Here is a 22,039-nt window from a genome sequence, read left to right as displayed (position 1 = left end):
CTCTAGAGCTATGAGAGAATGTTCTAGAAGAAAGGTGGTTGCAGAGGTCATCCTGGGGGCGGGGGGAACAGGGGGCGGGCAGGATGCCCCTTGTGGTCCCTGCCATGGCCCTGCAGCCCTTTCACCGGGATTGCAAAGGGGACTTGAGCGAGCCGCCCCTGCCCCACGCACCAAAGAATGCTGGGGAAACGTCCACCGTTGCCATGCCCCTGGCCAGGTCCTCAAGGCCAGCAAAGAGCAGATGACGACCAGGGCAGCCTGCACAGTGAAGCCCCACACGCCCTCAGCTCCAGGCAGGGCTTGCCCACGTTCAGGGTCACCATCTGGGCACCACCATGGCCTGCAGCAAAGGCGTGTCCCCAGCGGCCAAGGGAGGCCGGTGCCACAGCCGCTCCACTCGTGTGCCAAGAACAGCCCCTTAGGCAGCTCCCCTCAACTCCCCCAGCACCGTACCGCCCCCCCAAAGCCTCAGAGCAGCCGGCCTGGCGCGAGCTCACCCCCTCTTCCCCCCTTCCCCGCCCCCTGCGAGTCCGTGACCTCTTCATGGTCATCACCAAGGAAACCCAAGTGCTGTGGGCTTGCGTGGACCTGGGTGTGCTGCTCAAGGCCCCGCCGAGAGGGCCCGGGCCCCCGCCCTCCCTGCCGCCCGGGAAGCGCCGTCTAATTCAATGCAATGTTTTCTCTTTTTGGAAAAATGTTTCTATGATAATTTTGCTGTCTGATTTTGTTCTTAGCAGGTTTGTTACGGATCTATGTAATGTTGCACTATATTCAATCCCAAACACTTTGTCCGCGTTCAGCCGAAGGTACTAATATCCCCTCATGCGGCCTTAAAGCGCCCCCCCCTTTCCTGTCGGTGCCAGGAAGGTCCCCCAGCCTTCCCTAGGGGAGAAGGCCGGTCAGGGTCACGCCGTGTGGCCTCCCGGCTGGACAGTGTCCTGCCAATGCGCGTGCGCCCCCTGGCAGGCATGTGGGTTGTCACTTCGTGTGTTGTCACCCCGCGTGGTGCCCTCGCCAAGCAGCCAGTGCAGACTGGGTTGATCTCACGCTCCGTGTCGTCCTTGAAGGGCCCCCTGCCAAGGCGCGGAAGGGACAGCTATGTTGCCCACCTGCAGCCCCCCCCCACCCCGTTCTTGCATCCGGGTGCCCGCGTCCACCTTCCTGCTGCTGCGGGGTGAGGCGCCCTGCCTGCTCGCTGGCTGTCCCCCACCCCCCTGCACTGGGGGCGATGGCCCCAGAGCCTTCAGGTGCTTTCTGGAAGGAGCCTGTTGGGCCTACAGCCCGAGCCCAGGGGAGGCTCCTCGGGTTCCCGGCATGTTGAGTAAAGGGCAACTCAAGGACAGGTGCACCTGGGGTCGGGGGAGGGAGAAGAACCCTGCTGCGGGGCTGCTCCGGGAAGAAGGGCCGCGGGGCAGAATGTTCCAGAGAAGTGGACACAGGGCTGCCAGGCAGCTGCTGGGCTGCCAGGGCCACTCCAGGACCCCACACACCGCACCTGCCCTCCAGGTCTGCCCCTCCTGCAGCAGCTGCCCCGAGACTTGGAGGTGGCGCAGTGGGGCGGGCTGTCGGGCCCTGCAGTGGTATACACACGAGCAGGGAGGGTGGACATGAGAAGGAGCTGGAGCGGCAGCATGCTGGGAGGACTTGGGGAAGGCCCGATCTGTGTCTAGTAAAAGAGTTAGAGAGAGAGCCAGATGGCCACGATAGCCAGGTCTCCTCCGCGAGTGCAGCGTCCCAAGCGCATAGGCCATCACCTGCTGCCTCCCGGGCACACCAGCAGGGAGCTGGATGGGAAGTGGAGCAGCCGGGACTCAAACCGGGTCCCCTGTGGGGTGCCAGCGCTGCAGGCAGTGGCTTCACTTGCTATGCCACAGTACCGGCCCCACGGCAGCACTCGCCACCCGATCACCTCTTTTCACATTCTCATTTATCTGAGAGACGAGAGAGATCTTCCATCCTCTGGCTCCCCGTCCAAATGCAGATAACAACCGTGACAGCCTCGGGACCCTCCAGCCATGTGGGAGACCCAGAGGAGGCTCCTGGCTCCTGGCATTGGATCAACTCAGCTCCAGCCGTCGTGGCCATTAGGGGAACGAAGCAGCGGACAAAAGATCTGTCTCTCTGTATAAATCTGCCTTTCCGATGAAAATCAGTCAATAATAATAATAATAATAACAATAATAAAGCTGAAAGGCAGGACCAGAGGCAGTGGGAACCCCGGGGGTCTCTCAGGAAGGCGCCGTCCCACTCTGCAGCTCCCGGCACACCCCCTCTGCCCCTGCGTTTGTCCCAGATCTCCGGCAGCCTGGCACCCCGGCACCCCAGCCTGCGCGGCTGCCCGGCAGCCCAACACCCCTGCACCCTGGCAGCCCTGTACCCTGGCACCCCTGCAGCCCGGCACCCCGGCATCCCCGCCGGCGCCGCTGTCCCAATGTGGGTTGCAGGCCTGGCAAGTTAGTTTGCCTGCAGCCGCCAGGCCGGAACGTGGCGCCACCTGGCGGCCAGACGGAGGGACTGCGGCCGCTCTCCGACAGCCGCTCCTCTGGCGCAGGGCAGGGGTTGTCGGGTGGGCGCTGCGGGCAGGGGTTGTCGGGTGGGCGCTGAGGGCAGGGGTTGGGTGGACGCTGCGGGCAGGGGTTGTCGGGTGGACGCTGCGGGCAGGGGTTGTCGGGTGGACGCTGCGGGCAGGGGTTGGGTGGACGCTGCGGGCAGGGGTTGTCGGGTGGGCGCTGCGGGCAGGGGTTGTCGGGTGGACGCTGCGGGCAGGGGTTGGGTGGACGCTGCGGGCAGGGGTTGTCGGGTGGACGCTGCGGGCAGGGGTTGGGTGGACGCTGCGGGCAGGGGTTGTCGGGTGGGCGCTGCGGGCAGGGGTTGTCGGGTGGGCGCTGCGGGCAGGGGTTGTCGGGTGGGCGCTGCGGGCAGGGGTTGGGTGGGCGCTGCGGGCAGGGGTTGGGTGGGCGCTGAGGGCAGGGGTTGTTGGGTGGGCGCTGCCGGCCAAGGTTTGTCCACCTGCTTGCCAACAGTGTGTGCCAGGAGACACCCCAGACACCCCGGGAAGCCGAGGACTGAGTGGGACCAGGTGGTTCTGTGGGTCGCATTCTGCAGTGGTGATCCAGAGCTCCAGGTCAACTTCAGTTTTTAGTCATTTAAAAATTTTAGATGCGATTTTATTTATTTGAAAGAGTGAGAGGCAGAGGGGAAGGAGGGGACAGGTATCCTGGCGCAGAGCGGGTTAAGCCGACGCCTGTGGCTCCAGCATCCCCACAGGTGCCGGCTCCAGTCCCAGCTGCCCCACTTCCAGTTTCCTGTAAACACACATCAGCAGACAGCAGCGGAGGAAAGCCCAAACGCTCAGGCCCCTGCACCCACGTGGGGGACCCAGTCAGAGATCTTGGCTCTCTGTCTCACTGTCACTCTACATTTCAAATCCTAAAGGGGGAAAAAAAAAAAGCCACAAGTGGATTATATTTAGCAGGTGATGACATATTTCTGGGAGTTTCCAAGCTGTGGTGTGCCAGTGGCGCACGCTGTGGCCGTAGGAGACGTGTCACAGTAATCCACACACAAGGCTCGCCTCACTCCGACTGGCTGTCACTCCCCTTCCGGCTTCCACGGAGCGATAACGCCTCTTCAATGCCTCTCGGACACGGGGCTAATTTCCTGAACATCAAAGGCAGAGCAGAACAGCCCCGTGGCTGGCACCCACCTGGCGTTTCCCGTGGCTGGCACCCACCTGGCGTTACCCGTGGCTGGCACCCACCTGGCGTTACCCGTGGCTGGCACCCACCTGGCGTTACCCGTGGCTGGCACCCACCTGGCGTTACCCGTGGCTGGCACCCACCTGGCGTTTCCCGTGGCTGGCACCCACCTGGCGTTTCCCGGGAATTCCCTCATGATGGTTTTGGTTTTCGTGTTTATTTTTACCTGAGCTCCTATTCCCAACTTGGTGGGTTTCTCTGTCAAATGGTGCAAAGGATCTTATTTAACTCAAATGTAAACCAGAAGGCAGACAGGGATTTCGTTCAAGGTCACAGGGTCCAGGTAGCTCGGGTTGGAGCTGAGGAGGACCAACTCAACGCTTGGAACGCTGGCATTCCATCTGAGAGCAGCCGTTCTTTTTTTCTGTTTTTTTTTTGTTTTGTTTTGTTTTTAAGAGCTATTTATTTTTATTGGAAAGTCAGATATACTGAGAGGAGGAGACACAGAGAAGATCTTCCATCCGATGATTCATTCCCCAAGTGACCACAACGGCTGGAGCTGAGCCAATCCAAAGCCAGGAGCCAGGAACTTCTTCCAGGTCTCCCACCTGGGTGCAGGAACTCAAGGCTTTGGGCCGTCCTCCACTGCTTTCCCAGGCCACAGGCAGGGAGCTGGATGGGAAGTGGAGCTGCCGGGATTAGAACTGGCGCCCATATGGGATCCTGGCACATTCAAGGCGAGGACTTTAGCCGCTAGGCCACGGTGCTGGGCCCAGAGCAGCAGTTTTAATCCCGATTGCTCCACTTCCCATCCAGCTCCCTGCCTGTGGCCTGGGAAAGCAGTGGAGGACGGCCCAAAGCCTTGGGACCCTGACACACACACGTGCAGGCCTCCAGGGTCATATATATATATATATATATATATATATATATATATATATATATATATTTTTTTTTTTTTTTTTTTTTTACCAGTTTTGTTGATTTGAAAGGCAGAATTAGAGTTTCCGTCCACTGGGTCACTTCTCCCCCCAGATGGCCAACACAGCAGCCAGGCGCCAGGAGCTCCATCCTGGTCTCCCCACCGAGGGTGGCGGGGACCCCGAGCACCCGCCGCCTGGCATGTGCACAAGCAGGCAGCTGTATTAGAAGCGGAGCAGCCACGATGGGGCGGGCACAGGTCTGCTGTCTTAACCTGCCGCGTCACCCCGCAACTTCGGGGCCCCAAGGCCGCCCCCCACCAAGGGCTGCAGCTGTTCTCAAGTCCAACATACCAGCTGCAATACAAAAATAACAATAATAATAATAAAATAAACGACCCGCTCTCAGGTTGGGGTGATGGTCCCTCCTGGGCCAGGCAGCACCCCATCGTGCCCGGTCCGAGGTCCCTGCACCCCGGTCTCCTAGCGCAGCCCGAGGTGTCTGGGCGTTCGCTGAGCGAGCGCGCCCCGGGTTCGCGTCCCGGTACCGGCTGCTGCTCCAGCGCATGCGTACACACGCCCTCGCCCTGGCCACGCCCTCTCCCTCACCTCCCGCTTGGCCGGCGGGAAAAGGAGAGGCGCTGGACCGTTGGTGCGCAGGCGCGTGCCCGGCCGGCCACGCCCCCTCGAGGTTGCGGGGCGGAGCCCCACGCGCAGGCGCGAGCCGCCCCGGGGCCGCGCACCCGAAGCGGTCGTGCTCCAGTGCGCACGCGCAGGAAGTGTTCGCGAAGGCCCGCCCGCAGGTTGAGCCCGGGCCGGCGCGCGGGGCCTTGTGGGAGGGCTTAAGGAAGTAAAATGGCGGACCTGGCGAACGAAGGTAGGGGAGGCGCCGTCGGGGGGTCGGGGTGACGGCCGGGGGTCGGGGGGCCTTGGGTCAGGGGGCCGCGGGTCCCCACAGGCCCAAGGGTGAGCAGCCCGGGCTGCCGAGAGCCGGCGGGCCGCGCTGGCCGCTCCTCCATGGCGTCCCCGCAGGCCGGGCCGGCCAGGAGGGACGGGGTGCTCTGTGTGTGTGTATGTGTGTCGGGGGGAAATGGGGGGTCCCAGCCCCCGGGGTGGCCGCCCTGAGGGTCCCAGGGGGCCGGGGAGGCACGGCCGGCCGTGTCAGGAGAGCCCGGGGCCCCGCTTGGCACCCCTTCATCCTGGGGGTGCCCCGTGCTGCCCCCCCGCGTCCTGCACCCCGGACTTGGCACCCCACTTCCCTCTCCTTCGGGGACCCCTTGTCTCTTCCCCTCTGGAGCCCTTCCATGGCGTGATCTGAGCCGCTGTTCGCTTTGAAAGCTCCGTCCCCTTCCTTCTTTCCTTCATGCATGTTTATCATTATTATTATTATTATTATTTACGCTGGCATGGTGGATAAGGTGGACCTCCTCCCGGGACCCCGCGTACTCGAGCTTTGGGGTGTCTGCATTTGAGCTCCTTCATGTTGCCAACCACCCCCACCCAGGGTGCTCCCTCCACTACCACCACTCCGGTTTTTTGCAGGGCACCCCCAGTTTTTCCCAGGCGCTGTTGCTGTTGCGTGCATACGTAACTCTCCCAGCCGGCTTGAGAAAGTGCAGCTGCGGGGCAGGCATAAGAGTGACTGGGAGTTCGGGGGCGGCCCACCTAAGGGGAGCACCCTCCCCTGCCACCACCACTGAACCCCAAGCTTGGCTGCCCGGCCTGCTGCTGGCGTCTGGGTGGGCGTCAGGCCCAGGCAGCAGAGGGACCAACTGCCCAGGGGAGCGAGGCTGATGAACGTGCCCTGGTTTGACGTCTGTATTCAAGATCCCACATGTCCAGCCGGAATGTCTAGTGTATGTAGTGTGTCCCCACGGTCTGCCCCCGCCACCACCACCAGCAGGCACCCTAATTCCTTCCCCCGCTCTTCCATACAGTCCACATCGGATCAGTTATTCCTAAACCATAGGTTCCGGCGGGGCCCTCTTACCCACCGGACACCTCCACCTGAAGCCCCCGTGAGGGGGGACCCCCAGCTCTCTCCCTGGCTCACTGCCTGCGGTCACTGCTCAGGATGCCTTGAAGGGTCCCCCTCCCCCTTGTGGTTAGACCAGGTGCTCTTGTCCCCAGCCCCACCTGCAGGTAGTCTTGTGTGTGTGTTTTGTTTTTCTGAGGTGGGAGAACTTTTCTGGGCACCTGTCTCGTTTGCTGCCCGCTGTCTGGCCCATGACGTGGTGTGGCTGCGTTGGGTTTCTGAGCTCCCGGAAGGTGGGGGTTTGGACACTGTCCCTGGGTCCTAGGAGCTTGGTGGCGTGGGAGAATGAGTCCAGCGGGATGGAGGATCGGAAGGCCGAAGCACAGCGGTTGCGCCTCACACCTGCTGCACTCAGCGGCTGTTTTGGGGGACGTCCGACTTGCTCCTTCCAGGACAGCCGTCCATGGGAGGTCCGGTCTGTGGCCCAGATGTCCCTGCCACCCTCTGTGCTCCTTGGAGACCCCAGTTCTGGCTACGGCTCCCCCCCACCCGGAGAAAGCGGGACTTACCCCACCAGGAAAGGCAGGACTTTGCCGTGTGTTTGGCTGTGGCCGCAGGCAGTACCTCCTGGGCTGCTGGCTTTGCAGGCCACGCAGTGGCTGTCCGCTGTGGCCAAGCATCGGTCTCGCCTAAAGGGCAGCCTGTGGGATTTGGGGTTGGGAATGCAGTAACGCTGAGACCCCACTGACTTGAGCACCTCGAGAGAGAAGGATGGTCCTGCTTGCAAGCTGTGGGGACGTGAAGGGGGACACCCCAACCCTCATGGCCTTTCCTGGGGCCCAGGGTGCAAGGTGCAGCCAGAGGGCCCCTCTCACGGTGCTTACATGTGGCACCCCAGGGTGCCTCAGGCTTCGAGCGTGGAGTTGCTGGGGTGGCCCTGGTGTGGTAGGTCAGGAAGAGTGGGGAGACAGCGAGCAGGGAGTGTTGGGACCACTGCAGAGTTCAAAGACAGCACAGACGCCTCCCCCCACCCAGAGTCCACAGATGGTTCCTAGTGCGGCAGAGTTCTTGCTGCGCCGTAGCAACTTTGGGGGTGCAGAAGGCTCTGTTGGGGAGGATGCCTCATGTACCGTGGGGTGCTTAGCACCCTAGTGGCATCCCCCAGCCTGCTTGCTGGGGTCATGCACACAGCCTCTTGCCGTGGGCAAAGGGGAGGGCGGAGCGGTCCGTATGTGAAGCTCCCCTGTGTGCGTGGGGTCGGCCGCACGCTCGCTGGGTCGTATGGGCGAAGGCCCTGTCCGAATGTCTTCCTTCCCTCATCTGGCTGGTGGGGCGTTCTGAGCATGGTGTGTGTGCGCCAGTCGACCCCTCAGCCTGCAGTTAAACACTCCCTGCGTGGGCGGGAGGGGCTGCTTTTAACCACCCTTACCTGTTCTAGACCTGTTCTAGACCCATTCTAGACCCATCAGCCTAAGGGCCCAGCAGGGGCCTGTGAGCCTGCCCCCTCCTAGGTGCCCAGCCTGAGCCCTGGTCTGCCTGCTCGGCCTTGCCCTCAGAGTGTTGGGGAGCAGGTGGCCGTTGGGGTGAGGGCTCAGACCCCCTGGAGCACAGCCAAGCCAGAGCGAGTGCAGTGCTGGGAACGGTGGGGCAGTCCTTTTCATGAAGTGTAGTTTGCTTGGGGAGCTTGGCACGGCACCCAGCCTCGTGGCAGTGCTCGGGGTGGGAGTGTAGATGTCCACACTCATGGGTGGGGGTCTCTACGATTGAGCCACCCGCTGCCTGCCACCCCCAGTGTGCACCACAGCGTGGACCACAGCTGGGGTCGGGAAGGTGGCTGAGACGCCAAGCCAGGAACACCATGTGTGGCTACCAGCATCTTAACCACTGGGCCAGCCTGTCCCGGGGAGAAGTTATCAGAATGCTGGGACGTCCCCCCTTCAGTGGTGTCTTTCAGCTGCCTCACAGCCTTGCTCACCCAAGCAGGGTCGGATGCGACTGCGTTGGCCTCCCTTGGCTGGCTCTCGTTCAGGTGGGGGGACACTCCAGGCCCCTGAGCATTCTCGACCCCCTGCCCCTGCCCTGAGCTGACAGGGACCATTTTCATGAATGTCTCATGGAAATGAACCTGGGCCTCCCACGTCCGAGTCCTGGCTGGGGGCCGACCAGGTGCCTCAGGGGCTCCAAGGTCTTTGCATACTTCAGAAAAGAAAAAGTGAAGTTTCTCCCAGGCTCCTGTGGGTCGATAGAAAACTTGGGGCTCTGTGAAACTTGAGCCAAGCTATGGGCTCTCTCGCAGATTGCTGGAGACAGTGGTGCTTCATGGCAGTGTCCAGGTGGCCATGCTGCAGGTCCTGCGGAGAAAGCAGCGTTGCAATGGCCTCGCCCAGCTGTGCCCAGGCGACCCTGTACGCGGTGGCAGGCCCTTGCTCTAGTGGTCTCGGCCCTCAGGGGCCATCGCGTGGCACCTGCCCTGACCCTCTGCCCGGTTGAAAGCGAGTGGCGGAGGAGAACAGAAGCTTGCTGGAGAGCCCACGCAGGACACGGGACCTTCGGGTCTGTTGTGTGGACGGCAGCTGCTGGCTAGCTCAGGGGGCTGCAAGTGTTGGGTTCACCTGCTCGTCTGTTTTCCGTTAGTAGCCAACACAGTTATTTCGGGGTTGGGGGTGGTCCAGATTTCTGTAGCCAGCTCCCCCAGTCTTCCCATAGCATTTTGTCAGAGCTTCGGAGCAGCTGCGACCCGTGAGGTGGGCGACGTGCCCGTTGCCTGCACCCATCCTGGTGCCCGGCTGAGCTGGGCTGGCATGGAGGCTTCAGCAGGCCCTTGGGGTGCTCACAGCGTGGAGCCGAGCATGCCCTGCTCCCGAGGGGTTTCGGGGTTCAGTGTCCTCACCTCCTAGGGGAGCTCGTGGCAGTGGCTCTCGGAGATGGAGCCCCAAGGCTGCAGGTTGGCAGAGAGCTCCCTTGTGGCTGGATGGTGGCGTCTATAGAGACCACGTGGCGTGTGGCGGCCAGCACAGGAGCAGCCAGCCGTTGCCTCTTGTCACCGAGTGCAGAGGGCTGCCCTCCTCGCGGCTCTGTGTGCAGTGGCTGCGTCCTGTCCGGGTGGGCCTACCTGAGCAGTCTGCCGTTTCCTTGGGGTTGGTGTCCAGCATGATGCTTGCCAGCGTTGGGGCTGTGACCCCTGGGGACAGTGGCAAGGGCCCTGTGGTTGCTGCGAGGGGACAAGGCCTGCCCCAGCCGGTCACTGCAGCCTCGGCCCGTCAGCAGGTTCTGGAGACAGCCTGGTGCAGGGACGGGTGGACCTGCGTGTGTGTGTGCCTTACACCTGAGCAGTTGTCTGGCTTGGAGTTTCTGTGTCAGTGCAGGGAGTGGAGAACTGCAGTGGGATGTGGGCCGTCCCCCTCGCTGTCCCCCACCGCATGGCAGCATGTCCCTGGCCACCCCTCCCAAGGTGTCTCCGGGCATTTCTCCATGTCCCCTTAAGGGAACGTGCATACACAGTGGGGAGCTGTGTGCTGCCCACCCCGCTAAGGTCCCATGTACTCGAACCATCATCCACTGCTTGCCGAGATGGTGTCAGCAGGGTGGGAAGTAGAGCAGCCAGAACTTGAACCCGCGCTCCCAAGTTGGGTGAAGCCCCCTCCCCCACAGCAGCGGCTTAACCCACCGGGTGGCTCACTGTGTGTGGGTTAAGGCTCTGACGGCCTTCCTTCCTTCCTTTGTTTTTCCCAGTGGCTGGGCTTCTGCCCCTCGGTGCAGTTGGCATTGGGCTGATGGCTCTCGTGCCGGGAGGCCAGCGCAGACCTCACCCCTCATTCCCACTCCCCACTGCTGGGCCGGCCCCTGCCCACCTAAACCCCTGCAGCCCCAGGTGTGATAAACGCCCAGGTTAGACTCCAGCAGTGTCCACAGGGGACGCAGGGACGCCAGAGTGTGTCCCCTGACCACCAGGTCCTGGGTGAGAATGCCCAGGTGGGTGAGGAGCCTTGGAGAGGCGTGCACCCAGAACATGCGCTGAGAGGGTGGCTGGCAGCTAGGGCCCTGTATACTAGCGGACCGGACTGGCCAGTGAGGCACGGAGCCTGCACACCTCCTCTCTGCTGCGTGGTGTCAAGTTCACGGGCACCTGTTGGCCTGCGCGCTGACCTGTGTGCAACACTGCCTTCCCAGGAACTGCCTGTGGTGCTCAAATAAAAACTGGGGGTTGTAGGGCGTTCCAAGTGTATGCCTGGACTGCACAAGAAGGTGAGACAGATCTTTAATCTGCTGGGTCACTTCCCAGGTGACTCCAGAGAGCCAGGAGCCAGGAGCTTCTTCTGGGTCTCCCACATGGGTGCAGGTGCCCAAGCACCTGGGCCACCCTCTGCATTTTCCCAGGCCATTGGCAAGGAGCGCGAAGTGGAGCAGCCAGGACTTGGACGAGCACCTGTGTGGGATGCCGGTACTGGCCCAGGCTTTACTTGTGCATTTGAAAGGCGTAACTAACCCATTCTCCTGTTTGGTCTCTATATGGCTGTAGCAGCAGAGCTGAGGTAGACTGAGGCCAGGAGCCAGGAACTCCAGCTGGGTTCCTGTGTGGCCATGGGAGCAGGTGCCCAAGGCCCCAGCCCATCCTCCACTCACTACCTCCCCAGCTGCATTTGCAGGGAGCTGGAGTGGGAGTGGAGCAGCTGGGACTTGAACCAGCACTTGGATCCTGGACGCAGCGCCACAGGTAGCATCTTAGCCTGCAGTGCCACGGTACCAGCCCCGAGGGTAAGTCTCAGATGTGTTTGCCAGATTAAACCCCCCATGTGTGCCATACTGCAGTCCAGGCACCTGTCCACTCAGAACTGAGTTGCACACTTTTTTTTTAAATTATTTTTATTGGAAAGTCATATTTGCAGAGAGAAGGAGAGACAGAGAGAAATACCTTCCATCTGCTGGTTCACTCCCCAAGTGGCTGTAGCGGCCGGAGCTGAGCTGATCCAGGCAGAAACCAGGAGTTCTTCTGGGTCTCCCACGTGGGTTCAGGGTCCCAAGGTTTTGGGCCGTCCTCCACTGCTTTCCCAGGCCACAAGCAGGGAGCTGGATGGGAGGTGGAGCAGCTGGGATACAAACCGGTGCCCGTATGGGATCCCAGTGCGTACAGGGCGAGGACTTTAGCCACTAGGCTACGGTTCCAGGCCTGGGTCCCATGTTGTGTCTGTAAGAGCTTGAGTAAGGAAGGAGGTGCAAGACATTCTGGCTTCCTGGGGGCCGAGTGAGCTGTGTGCCGTCAGCAGGAAGGGCATTCCAGTGGCTGTGGCTGCTGGGCACCTGAGGGGCCTGGCCTGGTCGTTGTCCGTCAGCACTGTCTGCCTGGGGGGCTCAGAGCGCGTATCGCTCACAGTAGGGGACATGGCCATGGTCACAGGTGGCCAGGCCCAAGTCAGGAGTCCAGAACTGAGCTCGGGTCTCCCACACGGGTGGGGGACAAGCCCAGCGGATGGCATCCTCGCTGTGAGCCGAGCGGCTGCCCCCAGTCAGCTGGGGTCGTTCCCTTGCTGGCCTGCCTGCGGGCTCTGTCATTGTCAACAGGGGAAGTCAGATCCCACACCGGCCTGTCCTGTTTCCTCACCTCTCCCAGGAGCACTCAGCCATGTGGGCTGCACACTGTCAGCTCTGCCCCGGCGGACCCCCTACCTTTGGGGCTTGTCTGAGCTGCAGGTGACCGCCTCAGCCAGGCCTCGCTGGCCACGCACTGGCCCTGTCCCGTCTTGCCCCGTTTGCCCTGGAGCGCCTCCGGGAGGTACTGAGGCAGCCAGCTTCTCTCGCATCCTCCTTCGCCTCTCAGGCTCTTACGTGTGACACGCGGGGCTCGATGCCGAGTTTCCCCAGGGAGCTTACATGGCGGCCCTTGTAATGCAGTCACGGTCCCGCTGGCTGTACCTGGCAGACAGAGGGGACAGTGCCCAGGCCTGGTGCTTCACTCGCCCGCTACCTCCCGGGGCTGCGTGCCCTGGTGATGCCCGCTGCCTTGGCAGCCGTGTTGGCATCCTGCCACCTAGCGGCAGGACGGAGACGTGTCCCAGATTGTTCCCTGGGGTCCCAGGCAGCTGCTGGCTCCGGGGCTTGCTCTGCTTCGGTTCGTTGGAGGGTTTTCCGCAGAGCTCAGGGCACCCCAGCCCCCCAGCACAAGTTGTGCCCTCAGGGTCTTGCATGTTGGGGTGGGCTGCGGAATTGACGGCATGGCCGAGCCTCACTTCATCCTAACAGAGGCTGTGCATGTGGAAGGCACCTCCTCTGGCATCCCGCAGTGTGGTGGTCTGTGTCGTGAGGGTGTCACTGTGCTGGCGTGAGGACCAGGCAGAGGCCACTGCACGGCTTGGGGTCACCTGTTCTGCTTGCGCTGCTATCAGAGGTCACGTGGGGCGGCAGGAGGTGAAGGTAGCAGCCAGGTGGAGGACACTTCAGGAAGATGCCCGCCCCCGCCCTCGCCCCTGATAACTGCCTGCTGTCATCTTTGTGAGCTATCGGGGTGCACCCTCCCACTGGCCGGACTGGGCATGGAGAGTCGGAGGGCCTCCCTGGAGTGGCATGGAGTTTGTTGTTGGTGAGTTGAGATACCAGATGTATCTGCATGTTGCTGTGGAAAACCGATCACAGTCACTCCTGAGCAAGTGACTGGCTCAGAGGGGAGCGTGCTTTGTCTCCGGGGACTCAGGCTCCTTGGGTCGGTGAGATGCTTTCCATGTTGTTTCCCAGATAAGAAGATTAAAGAGACGTTGACCGCTATTACAGCTAATTTTACTAAGTACCTTGCTGACGCGGGGTGCAGAGCCCTAAGCAGCTTTCTGGCTGGGGGTATCAGCTAGGAGGGGACTGAGCCGAGAAGGCAGAGATGCGCCAGGCGTCTGGGGGGCTGGAGGTGATCCCAGCGAGAGGCCCCGGGGCTCCAGGACAGCGGGAGGGGCAGGAGATGGCCCTGCTGCCCGGTGGATTATGAATGCTATGCGAAGCATCCGTTGGTTAAACATCTGGGACAGAGTGCGACTTGCTTCGCGGCTGAATGTTCTCCTTGGAATGTGGCTTTGGTGCTTTTCCGGACGGCCTGAGCGCGCTTCTGTTTCCCCAGGGAACTGCTGTTGGTGTCGCAGCACATGGAGTTCTGGAGGCTGGCGGGAAGCCCTGCGCCGACCCCGGAACTGGGCCTCGGCCCCTTGATCTTACTGTCAGCACTCTCCCTGACAGCCGCTTTAGTCATGCCATCGTTTCTTGAAAGAATGGGGCGTCTGTTTGCTGCTCTGAGGCCTGGCTGAGCGGGAGTGGTGGGAGGAGGCCCCTCCTGTGTGTGCTGTGGGCTCCCTGGGCCCACCCAGCCTGCAGGGCTGGCTCCACCTTGGACAGGCCACTTGCCTCTCCTCCCCTGGACAGAAGGTAGCCTCAGAGACCCAGTGGAACCGGGCAGTAAAACCCCAGCACATGAGGAAGTGCTGGGAAATGCCAGCGTGGCCTGAGCTCCGTGGAGGGCGGCGTTGCTGTGGAAGCCAGGGCTGAGCCCAGGGGTGTCTCGGTTCCTGCCTGCCTGTTCCCCTGGCTGGGGCAGACCCTTGCAGGGACAGCAGGTCCCGTCTCCCCCTTCCTAGATGGGCAGCTGCTGCCCCCAACTGCCCAAGGCTTCCTCCCTTCTAGTTGTTGCCTAGTGAAGGTTTGCCACCATCTGCGCAGGCCCAGATAAAGCCTTGGAGTCCTCATCCCTGGGGCCTCTGGGAGGGGCCATCCTAGGGAAGCCCATTGTTTCAGTTGTGTGGAGCAGGGCTGTTTGAAACTGTCCTGCTCCTGGCCCTTCGCACCCACACTGCAGGCATCCTGCACAGAGCCCCGAGGAGTGGGATGGGTAAGCCTCCTGCAGCACTGGTGTCCCTCTCAGGGTCCATTTCGGCCTCCCTGCTGGGTCAGGTGATGACCCAAGTCCTTGGGTCCCTGGCACCCGGTGGGAGACCACCTAGAATGCCTGACTTCCGGCTTCAGGACCAGTCGCGTGCCCACAGAGTGTCTCCTCTGCATCCCCTGCCTTTAAATCAACTTTTTTTTTTTTAAGATTTATTTTTATTGGAAAGGCAGATTTACAGAGAGAAGGAGATACAGAAAGCTCTTCCATCTGCTGGTTCACTCCTCAAGTACCCGCAACAGCCAGAGCTGAGCCGATCCAGAGCCAGGAGCCTGGAGCCTCTTCCAGGTCTCCCACGCAGGTGCAGGGTCCCAAGGCTTTGGGCCGTCCTCCAGGCCACAGGCAGGGAGCTGGATGGGAAGTGGAGCTGCTGGGACTTGAACTGGTGCCCATGTGGCATCCCATTGTGTGCACGGTGAGGATTTAGCCACAGATCCATCACACCAGGCCGTTAAAACAACCTATTTTTAAATTAGTGGAGTACAGGAGTTTATTTTGAAGTCTGTGCATGCTTTTCGTGATACCCATGAGCTCCATGACGAAGCTGTTTTTGGCCCTCACCCTAGCCAGCAACACCGTCCACCCTGCTGTGTGTGTGGGTGCCCAGGCCTCCCATGCCCCTGCTCCCCGCCCCTGGGGCCCTACACTGTGGTTCCTGTGTTAGGGTTGCCACCTTGGGTTAGGAGGGACACCGCAGCTCTGCAGGGGAGAAGCCCCTAGCCTCTGAGCGGCCTGAGGCTTCAGCCACGGGTAGAGGTCCACGCTGCATACCGCTGTCGCCCTGGGCCATCACTGGGATATAGGCTGTAGTGTCACCCTGTGTCCCATGAGCTGGCCACGTGCTGATTGTCCTGTTCAAACGCGTCCTCCCAGAAGAGCCCCCGAGTGCCTCCGTGGGTGGTGATGTGAGCTCCTGGCCGGCAGGAGCTGTGCCCTGGGTCACCAGGACACCCTCCATGGGTGGTGATGTGAGCTCCTGGCCGGCAGGAGCTGTGCCCTGGGTCACCAGGACACCCTCCAGGGCTCCATGGGGGTCTGACACAGATAGATCGTCACATGCCCAGAACTGCTGCCAAGTGGGGGTTGGGCATGGGGGTCGGAGTCCTCCCTATGGCTGAGGGCATGTGTCCTGGGCTCCAGTGGGTGGGATGAGAGGATGGTGAGGGGGTGCAGGGGGGGTCCTTGGCATCTGGCAGAGTTGGAGACAGGAGCAGAGAGAGGGGGCTGCATGCTGTCTGTGTTGGCTGGGTCCAGAGACCTTTGCCCCACAGCTTCCACGGGCCACCAGGGCACTGAGCAGTCTGTCTCTGTGGTGAGCCAGGGAGGAGGAGGGTGGCCGTCTCAGCCCTCCCGCGTTGTATCTGGTGGTGCCCAAACCCCCCCACCCCAGGGTGTTAGCATGTGCAAGGTGTGACGTCTAACCGTGCTGACCTGTGTGGGCAGCTACTCTGGGACGGCCCTTTCCCGTTCCCAGCCTACTCTGTGTCACCCAGCCCCCCAAAATAGGCTGCTTTCCCCCTCAATTCGTTTGCCGATGCAGCGGTTCACAGAACCAAAACCCACAGCCGAGGCGAGCCTGAAGGAATCTGGGTGGGGCAGCGTGTGTTGATGCGGGTTTGGGTTTTTGGGATGGCCTGGGTCCCTGGAAGGGTGGGTAGATTTCCCCATCACCACCGCCAGCACCCCCGTTATCCCTGCCCCTGGGCGTGCAGGTAGTGGGCGCTGGCCGCTCACTGGGAGCAGGCTGGGAGGTGCTCATGAGAGGGTGCTCGCTGCATCACCCCATATCATCACAAGGGGTGAGGCTCTGGTGCTCTGGGTGAGGTGGGGCCTTGGGGTTCCTTTCCGGTGAACCTCCTGCCTGCCGCCAGCAGGTGTCCCAGTGTGTCCTGGCGGCAGAGCCCTGGCTGACTGGCACAGAGTGCACACACACGTTGCCTCTCTGCACGGGCTGAGACTGGAGTGAGGGCGGTTGACCCCCTACCTAGGGGCTCACTCCTCTAGGCCCTCTTCCCTCAGCTGCCTGAGGTGTTTGCACAGCACCTCCCCCCTGGGATGTGAAGAAGTGGGGTGCGGGTATTGATATGCGTGGAGGTGGAGGGGGACAGGGCTGTTTGGGAGAGCGGGTCTGACCTCCATGTGGACTGGCCCCTTCGCACCTACCCCTGCCCTGCCTCAGCCCACACTGGGCCCAGGTTCAGAGCTCTCCCTCCACCTGGCACCCGGGGCTCACATCTCACGCCGTCAGCCCATCCTGGTGTGCCCAGGCAGTGCCCGGCAGAGGTTGCCATCTTGGGAGCTCTGGGCCTTAGCGGGTGAGGAGGTCCCCTGCATGTGACACACCAGGTGGCCGCCACTTGCTAGGAAGAGGGGGGAGCATTTGAGCTTCGCTTAGAGGTGAGTCTGGGGTGTGTGCCCCTGGCAGGCCTGTGCCCCTCCAGAGGCGGAGCCTGTGGCTGAGGAGGGCATCCGCATTTGGTGGTTTCCTGGGCCAGGCTCCACCAGGGCCTCTGCCAGGACTTAGAGTAGCTACTTTGCTCTGTCTGAGGCCCTGGTGGGACACAGAGCTGCTGCAGCCCTCTGGTTGCCCCCTGCCCAGCCCAGCAGCCCCGTAGTCGCCTGCCCCAGGGTTGGGGAGGGAGGTCCCTGAGTAGGCAGCCAGGGCAGAGGTGCAGGCTGGCTTAGGGACATGTGACAGCCTGGCTGGAGACCCTGCCACCTGCACCTGCACCCCTCGTGCTCGGTACTGGCTGTGGACCCTGCGTGGGGAGAGATGCCATCATGACGCCGCCTGCCCAGATGCCCTGGGAGTAGGCCTGGGGCAGTGGGGAACTGGGGCGTCCTTCCAGTCACCCTGAGGCCACCCCCTCAAGTGCCCCCCAGCGCGTCCCCAGGGGCAGCCCTGGCAGCGCAGCCTTGCCTCTGGGCCTGGGGCACCACTTCCTTCTCCTGGGGGCTCCCCAGCTTTTGCGCTGTCTGAGCTAATGCTGTGCCAGGGCCCAGCTCCAGGTGAGCCTCTAGGGCCCGTGGCTGTGGCTCTCTGAGGGCAGTGCGAGGCCCAAGGCCTGCTGACAGTCAGCACTCCCACGCCGGCCCCCGTGCTTCAGTGGCTCAGGCCATGCGGCCTGCCTTATGAGTTCAGGTCAGTTGCCATCTGCATGTCCCTTGGTACACCTCGGGGGCATCCCAGCTGCCCCCAGTGCCAGGGGGCAAAAGGCTATGGGCCTGGCTGGCCTGGGGAGTGAGACATACTCCTGGGACGAGGGAACTACAGGCTACCCCCCCTTCGGGGCACCGAACCTCCCCAGGGAATGGGCGGCAGCTGCAGCTGGCCTCCAGAAGGCCTGGGCACAGACTGGTCACCCCTGGCCTGCAGGTTGAACACGGCCAGTGAGAGCCGACTCAGTTGCCCGGATGTGGAGTTGAGGAGGTGCCGCCTGAGACGTGGCACCTGCCCTGCGGGTGGATGCTCCCCGACCTGCCCGCCCGCGTCCTCACGCCTGCAGCGGGGCTGCTGCCTGCCCGTTGCTCCTTTGTGTGCTGGGTTTGCTTAACTGTTTGTTCAGTCGATGACACGAATGTACCTTTGTTTGCTGTGTGAATGTAGTGTTGGGGGGAAAAAAACCAATTTTTCTTTTTGCAGAGAAGCCCGCCCTTGCTCCACCCGTCTTTGTGTTTCAAAAGGATAAAGGACAAAAGGTAAGGGGCCGGTACGTGCTCTCCTCACATCCGCTTCTCTGGTGGGTCTTCCGTGGCAGCCGCCCATCGTCAGGCCACACTGGCAGCCGGCAGGCCACTGCGCCAGGCTGGGCGGGGAGAGGCTTGGTGGCTTGGGGCCACCGCGGAGAGGTGCTGGTGGGTCTGCCGCGGAAGGGGCTCAGAGCCCTGCTCGTCCAACGGGGGGCGGGGAGCAGGCCCTTGGAGGGCGCTTGAGGATCCGCCGATGTGGCTCAGGTGCCTGTGCCATGGGTCAGAGCTGTCACACTGTTGGTCATGCATTGGGGTGACGCTGCCGCCCTGCTGGACCCTGACAGTGCTGTGCCGGGGACACCTGGTCTGCCTCCCTTGGGGAACCAGCAGCCTGCGGGGGGCTTGTCGAGCCACCAGGCGGTGGTCAGCGGTTTGCTTGGGAGGGACGTTGGTTCATGTGCCACCCAAGGGGCCTTCCTGGTTCGGGGGAGGATGCGTGCCGAGTGCTCCCCTGGGAAGCGCCTGGCCCTTCTCCTGGCGCCTTTCCTTTATCCCTGGTGCAGCAACAGCAGCGACAGCCGCCTGAGCTGGGCACGTTGTGCGTTTTTCTCTTGCTGATGGTGACAGCGTTTGAGGGGGATCCCCAGTCCTCAGGCTGTGGTGGTGACTTGGGGCTGGTGGCAGCCCGGCCCCTTGGTGCCGGCCTCAGCTGCTAGGCTGGTAACTTGGTAACTCAACCTGCGTTCACCAGGACTTCCTTGTTAGCTAGAGAATGCGACAGCCTGCTGTGCCCGTGCCCAGAGGGTGCTGGCAGGGTGCTGGTGAGCTGCAGCCGCCTCTGCCCTCCCCTCTCCGCAGCTTGCTGGCGTGTGTGTGTGTGTGTGTGTGTCCTGGGAGTCACTTGACAGAGCTGGTTTGCATGTTCTGGCCTTCAGAGTCAAGATTCCTCAGGGGCCCAAGCATTAAGGTGGCTTCTCTCCAGTGTTCGGGAAATCAAGGGTCCCTAAAAGAATTCCAGATGACGGCATTGTCCTCGGAGCCACTTTGCTTTCCAGTTGGGGGGGCAGCACACTGAGGCCCACGGGCGCCGCCGCCTCGTTTCTGTGATAAAATTTGATGGGAACACAGGCCTGCCGGCGCCTTTGCAGCGGTCAGTCGTTCCTTGGCCGCAGAGCCTGGGCCTGCAGACGAGGGAGCTTCGTGGGTGACCCTCTGCCCAGGAAGCTGGCTAGCAGCCCCCCAAGTTACCACAAACAGCAGGAAGGAGTGGATCCTTAAACCTGAGGGCCTTAGGACCACCGGCAAGAGAACTGCAGTGTTGTGTTTGTTCAGAGGAATTGAAGAGCAGGTGCTCCTGTGAGCGGGGGCTCCTGTGAGCAGGGGCTCCTGTGAGCGGGGGTGCTCCTGTTAGTGGGGGCTCCTGTGAGCGGGGTCTCCTGTGAGCGGGGTCTCCTGTGAGCGGGGGGCGCTCCTGTTAGTGGAGGCTCCTGTGAGCGGGGTCTCCTGTGAGCGGGGGGCGCTCCTGTTAGTGCGGGCTCCTGTTACCAGGGTCTCCTGTTAGCGGGGACGCTCCTGTTAGTGGGGTCTCCTGTTAGTGGGGTCTCCTGTGAGCGGGGGCGTTCCTGTTAGTGGGGTCTCCTGTTACCAGGGTCTCCTGTTAGCGGGGACGTTCCTGTTAGTGGGGTCTCCTGTTACCAGGGTCTCCTGTTAGCGGGGGCGTTCCTGTTAGTGGGGGCTCCTGTTACTGGGGTCTCCTGTTAGCGGGGGCGTTCCTGTTAGTGGGGGCTCCTGTTAGCAGGGCTTCTGTTAGTGGAGTCTCCTGTTAGCCGGGGCTCCTGTTACCAGGGTCTCCTGTTAGTGGGGGCTCCTGTTAGTGGGGTCTCCTGTTAGCCGGGGCTCCTGTTACCAGGGTCTCCTGTTACCAGGGTCTCCTGTTAGTGGGGGCGCTCCTGTTAGCTAGTGCTCTTATAGCAGGGCTCCTGTTAGTGGTCTCCCATGAGTGGGGGCGCTCCTGTTACTGGGGTCTCCCGTGAGTGGGGGCGCTCTTGTTACTGGGGTCTCCCGTGAGTGGGGGCGCTCTTGTTACTGGGGTCTCCCGTGAGTGGGGGGGCGCTCCTGTTACTGGGTTCTCCTGTGAGCGGGGGTGCTCCTGTTACTGGGGTCTCCTGTGAGTGGGGGGTGCTCCTGTTACTGGGGTCTCCTGTGAGCGGGGGTGCTCCTGTGGCCTTGCGCTTCATGTGTGTGAGCTTCCAGAGTGCTGCACGGGGGACAGATCCAAGGCGGAGCCGGAGTTGAACGTGAACCCAAGACTAGCCAGGAAGGCTTTCGAGGTCATGGCAAGCAGTGCACAGGCAGAGTTCTTATCAAAATATTGACTCCAAGCCAATTCTAAATGGTCTTCTAAAAATAACAGCTGTCCGCCTCCCGTCGGTGGCCTCCCCCACACGGCCCCGGCTTCCGAGGCAGGAGTGCGACAGGGTGTGTGGGGAATGTCTGGGAGCGGAAGGACAGCAGGCTGTCAGGTGGACAGGGGCCAGATGGCCGCATTCTGAAGTGAAGGGCCCAAGAGCGGCAGACGGCAGCAGCAGGGCAGCTGTCTGGCCTGGGTGGCCTGTGGCTTCCTGCCTCTGGGCAGTGGTGAGGTGGACCCGCCAGGGACGGGCATGGAGTTGCTGCCAAGGATGGGCACTTGAAAAGCCTGCCTGGGAGAGAGGTGCCCCGTCCACTCCCGGGCTCTTTGCTTCTTAAAAGTCCTGTCCATCCCCACCCTTCCCCAGAAGCGCAGAAAGAATTGCTGTTCACGGTTCACTCCTCGAATGTCCTCCATGGGCTGGGTCAAGGTGAAAGCTGGGAGCCTGGGATGCAGTCAGCCTCCCCTGTGGGTGGCGAGAGCCCGATTCCCTGAGGCAGCACCACCGCCTCCCTGCCTGAGCTGGTACCACCGCCTCCCTGCCCGAGCTGGTGCCACCGCCTCCCTGCCCGAGCTGGTACCACCGCCTCCTTGGTGTAGAGCTGCTACAGGAAGCTGGGGTCAGAAGCGGAGCCAGGAGTGGAACTCGGGCACCATGGGGAGGGCTGTGGGCCTCTGTACCATGCCGAGGCCACTGCCTGGCAGGTGCCCACCCCTCGAGGGGCTGTGGACGTTGCCTGGCAAGTGCATGTTCCTTCACTCAGAAGTGGAGGGGAGCGGCCCCGCAGAGAGCTAACCCTCCTCACCCTGCCCCATTCACACAGCCATGTCAGGCGCCAGGTTTGCTCCTAGGGACAGGGCCCGTGGCGTACCACTCCTGATGGATGCCATCCTGCCAGCACATCGCCCGCAGGCTTTGGGCGTCCTTCTCTGCGCTTCTAGACATGTTGGCGGGGAGGTGGGTTGGAAGTGGAGTTGCTGCCCGGGAGCCGTATGGGATGCCAGCAATGCCCAACCTGTCACACCACAACACGCTTCCTCCCCATGGTTGTATATTTATTTATTTGTTAAGACAGCTCTGAGCGGCCAGCCCGGGCTTTTGTTTGTTTGTTTTCCTGCTTGGTGGCACAGGGGCACGTCACTGCGGTGCCAGTGGCTGTGCTCAGTGTTGGGATGGGCGACCCAGGTGGACAGCACCGGGGACTGTCTCCGTCTGCCTGTGCTGCGGGGGGCCGGTGTCCGGAACCTGTGTGCTGACCCCGGTTTGTGTCTCAGGGATGGAGTGAAGGCTGTCCCTCCTGAGCTGCCTGGAGTGCGGACAGGGCCGTTTGTCTGAGGATTCAGTGTCTGGCCGTGGTGGCATTGCCCTTTTGGGGCGTGGCACCTGCAGGGTGGCATCCCTTTGGTAAACGGTTGTGGCCGTTGAACACACTG

The 22,039-nt window shown here is 62.1% G+C and overlaps 2 protein-coding genes across 12 annotated transcripts in view; both read left to right on the top strand.

Annotated features, from left to right (window-relative positions):
* LOC131477911 (DNA-binding protein RFX2) overlaps positions 1 to 844 on the top strand; it is a 48,254-nt gene extending 47,410 nt beyond the window's left edge. For all 5 annotated transcript variants that reach the window (XM_058659900.1, XM_058659899.1, XM_058659897.1 and 2 more), the window contains one exon: positions 218 to 844. In XM_058659900.1, coding sequence (XP_058515883.1) covers positions 218 to 813 — 596 coding nt within the window. In that variant the 3' untranslated portion in view covers positions 814 to 844. The remainder of the gene's footprint in view (positions 1 to 217) is intronic.
* Positions 845 to 5,379: 4,535 nt separating this feature from the next.
* LOC131479345 (ran-binding protein 3) overlaps positions 5,380 to 22,039 on the top strand; it is a 32,957-nt gene continuing 16,297 nt past the window's right edge. The window contains exons 1-2 of one of the 7 annotated variants that reach the window (XM_058659882.1): positions 5,380 to 5,495; positions 18,149 to 18,204. In XM_058659882.1, coding sequence (XP_058515865.1) covers positions 5,474 to 5,495; positions 18,149 to 18,204 — 78 coding nt within the window. In that variant the 5' untranslated portion in view covers positions 5,380 to 5,473. Of the gene's footprint in view, positions 5,496 to 10,291; positions 10,482 to 18,148; positions 18,205 to 22,039 lie in introns of those variants that run through there. The other 6 variants (XM_058659885.1, XM_058659879.1, XM_058659878.1 and 3 more) reach the window with 6 other exon arrangements.

This window comes from Ochotona princeps, unplaced genomic scaffold, assembly GCF_030435755.1.
Source record: "Ochotona princeps isolate mOchPri1 unplaced genomic scaffold, mOchPri1.hap1 HAP1_SCAFFOLD_246, whole genome shotgun sequence".
NCBI classification, from domain to species: domain Eukaryota; kingdom Metazoa; phylum Chordata; class Mammalia; order Lagomorpha; family Ochotonidae; genus Ochotona; species Ochotona princeps.
This window is presented reverse-complemented; position numbering and strand designations above follow the sequence as displayed.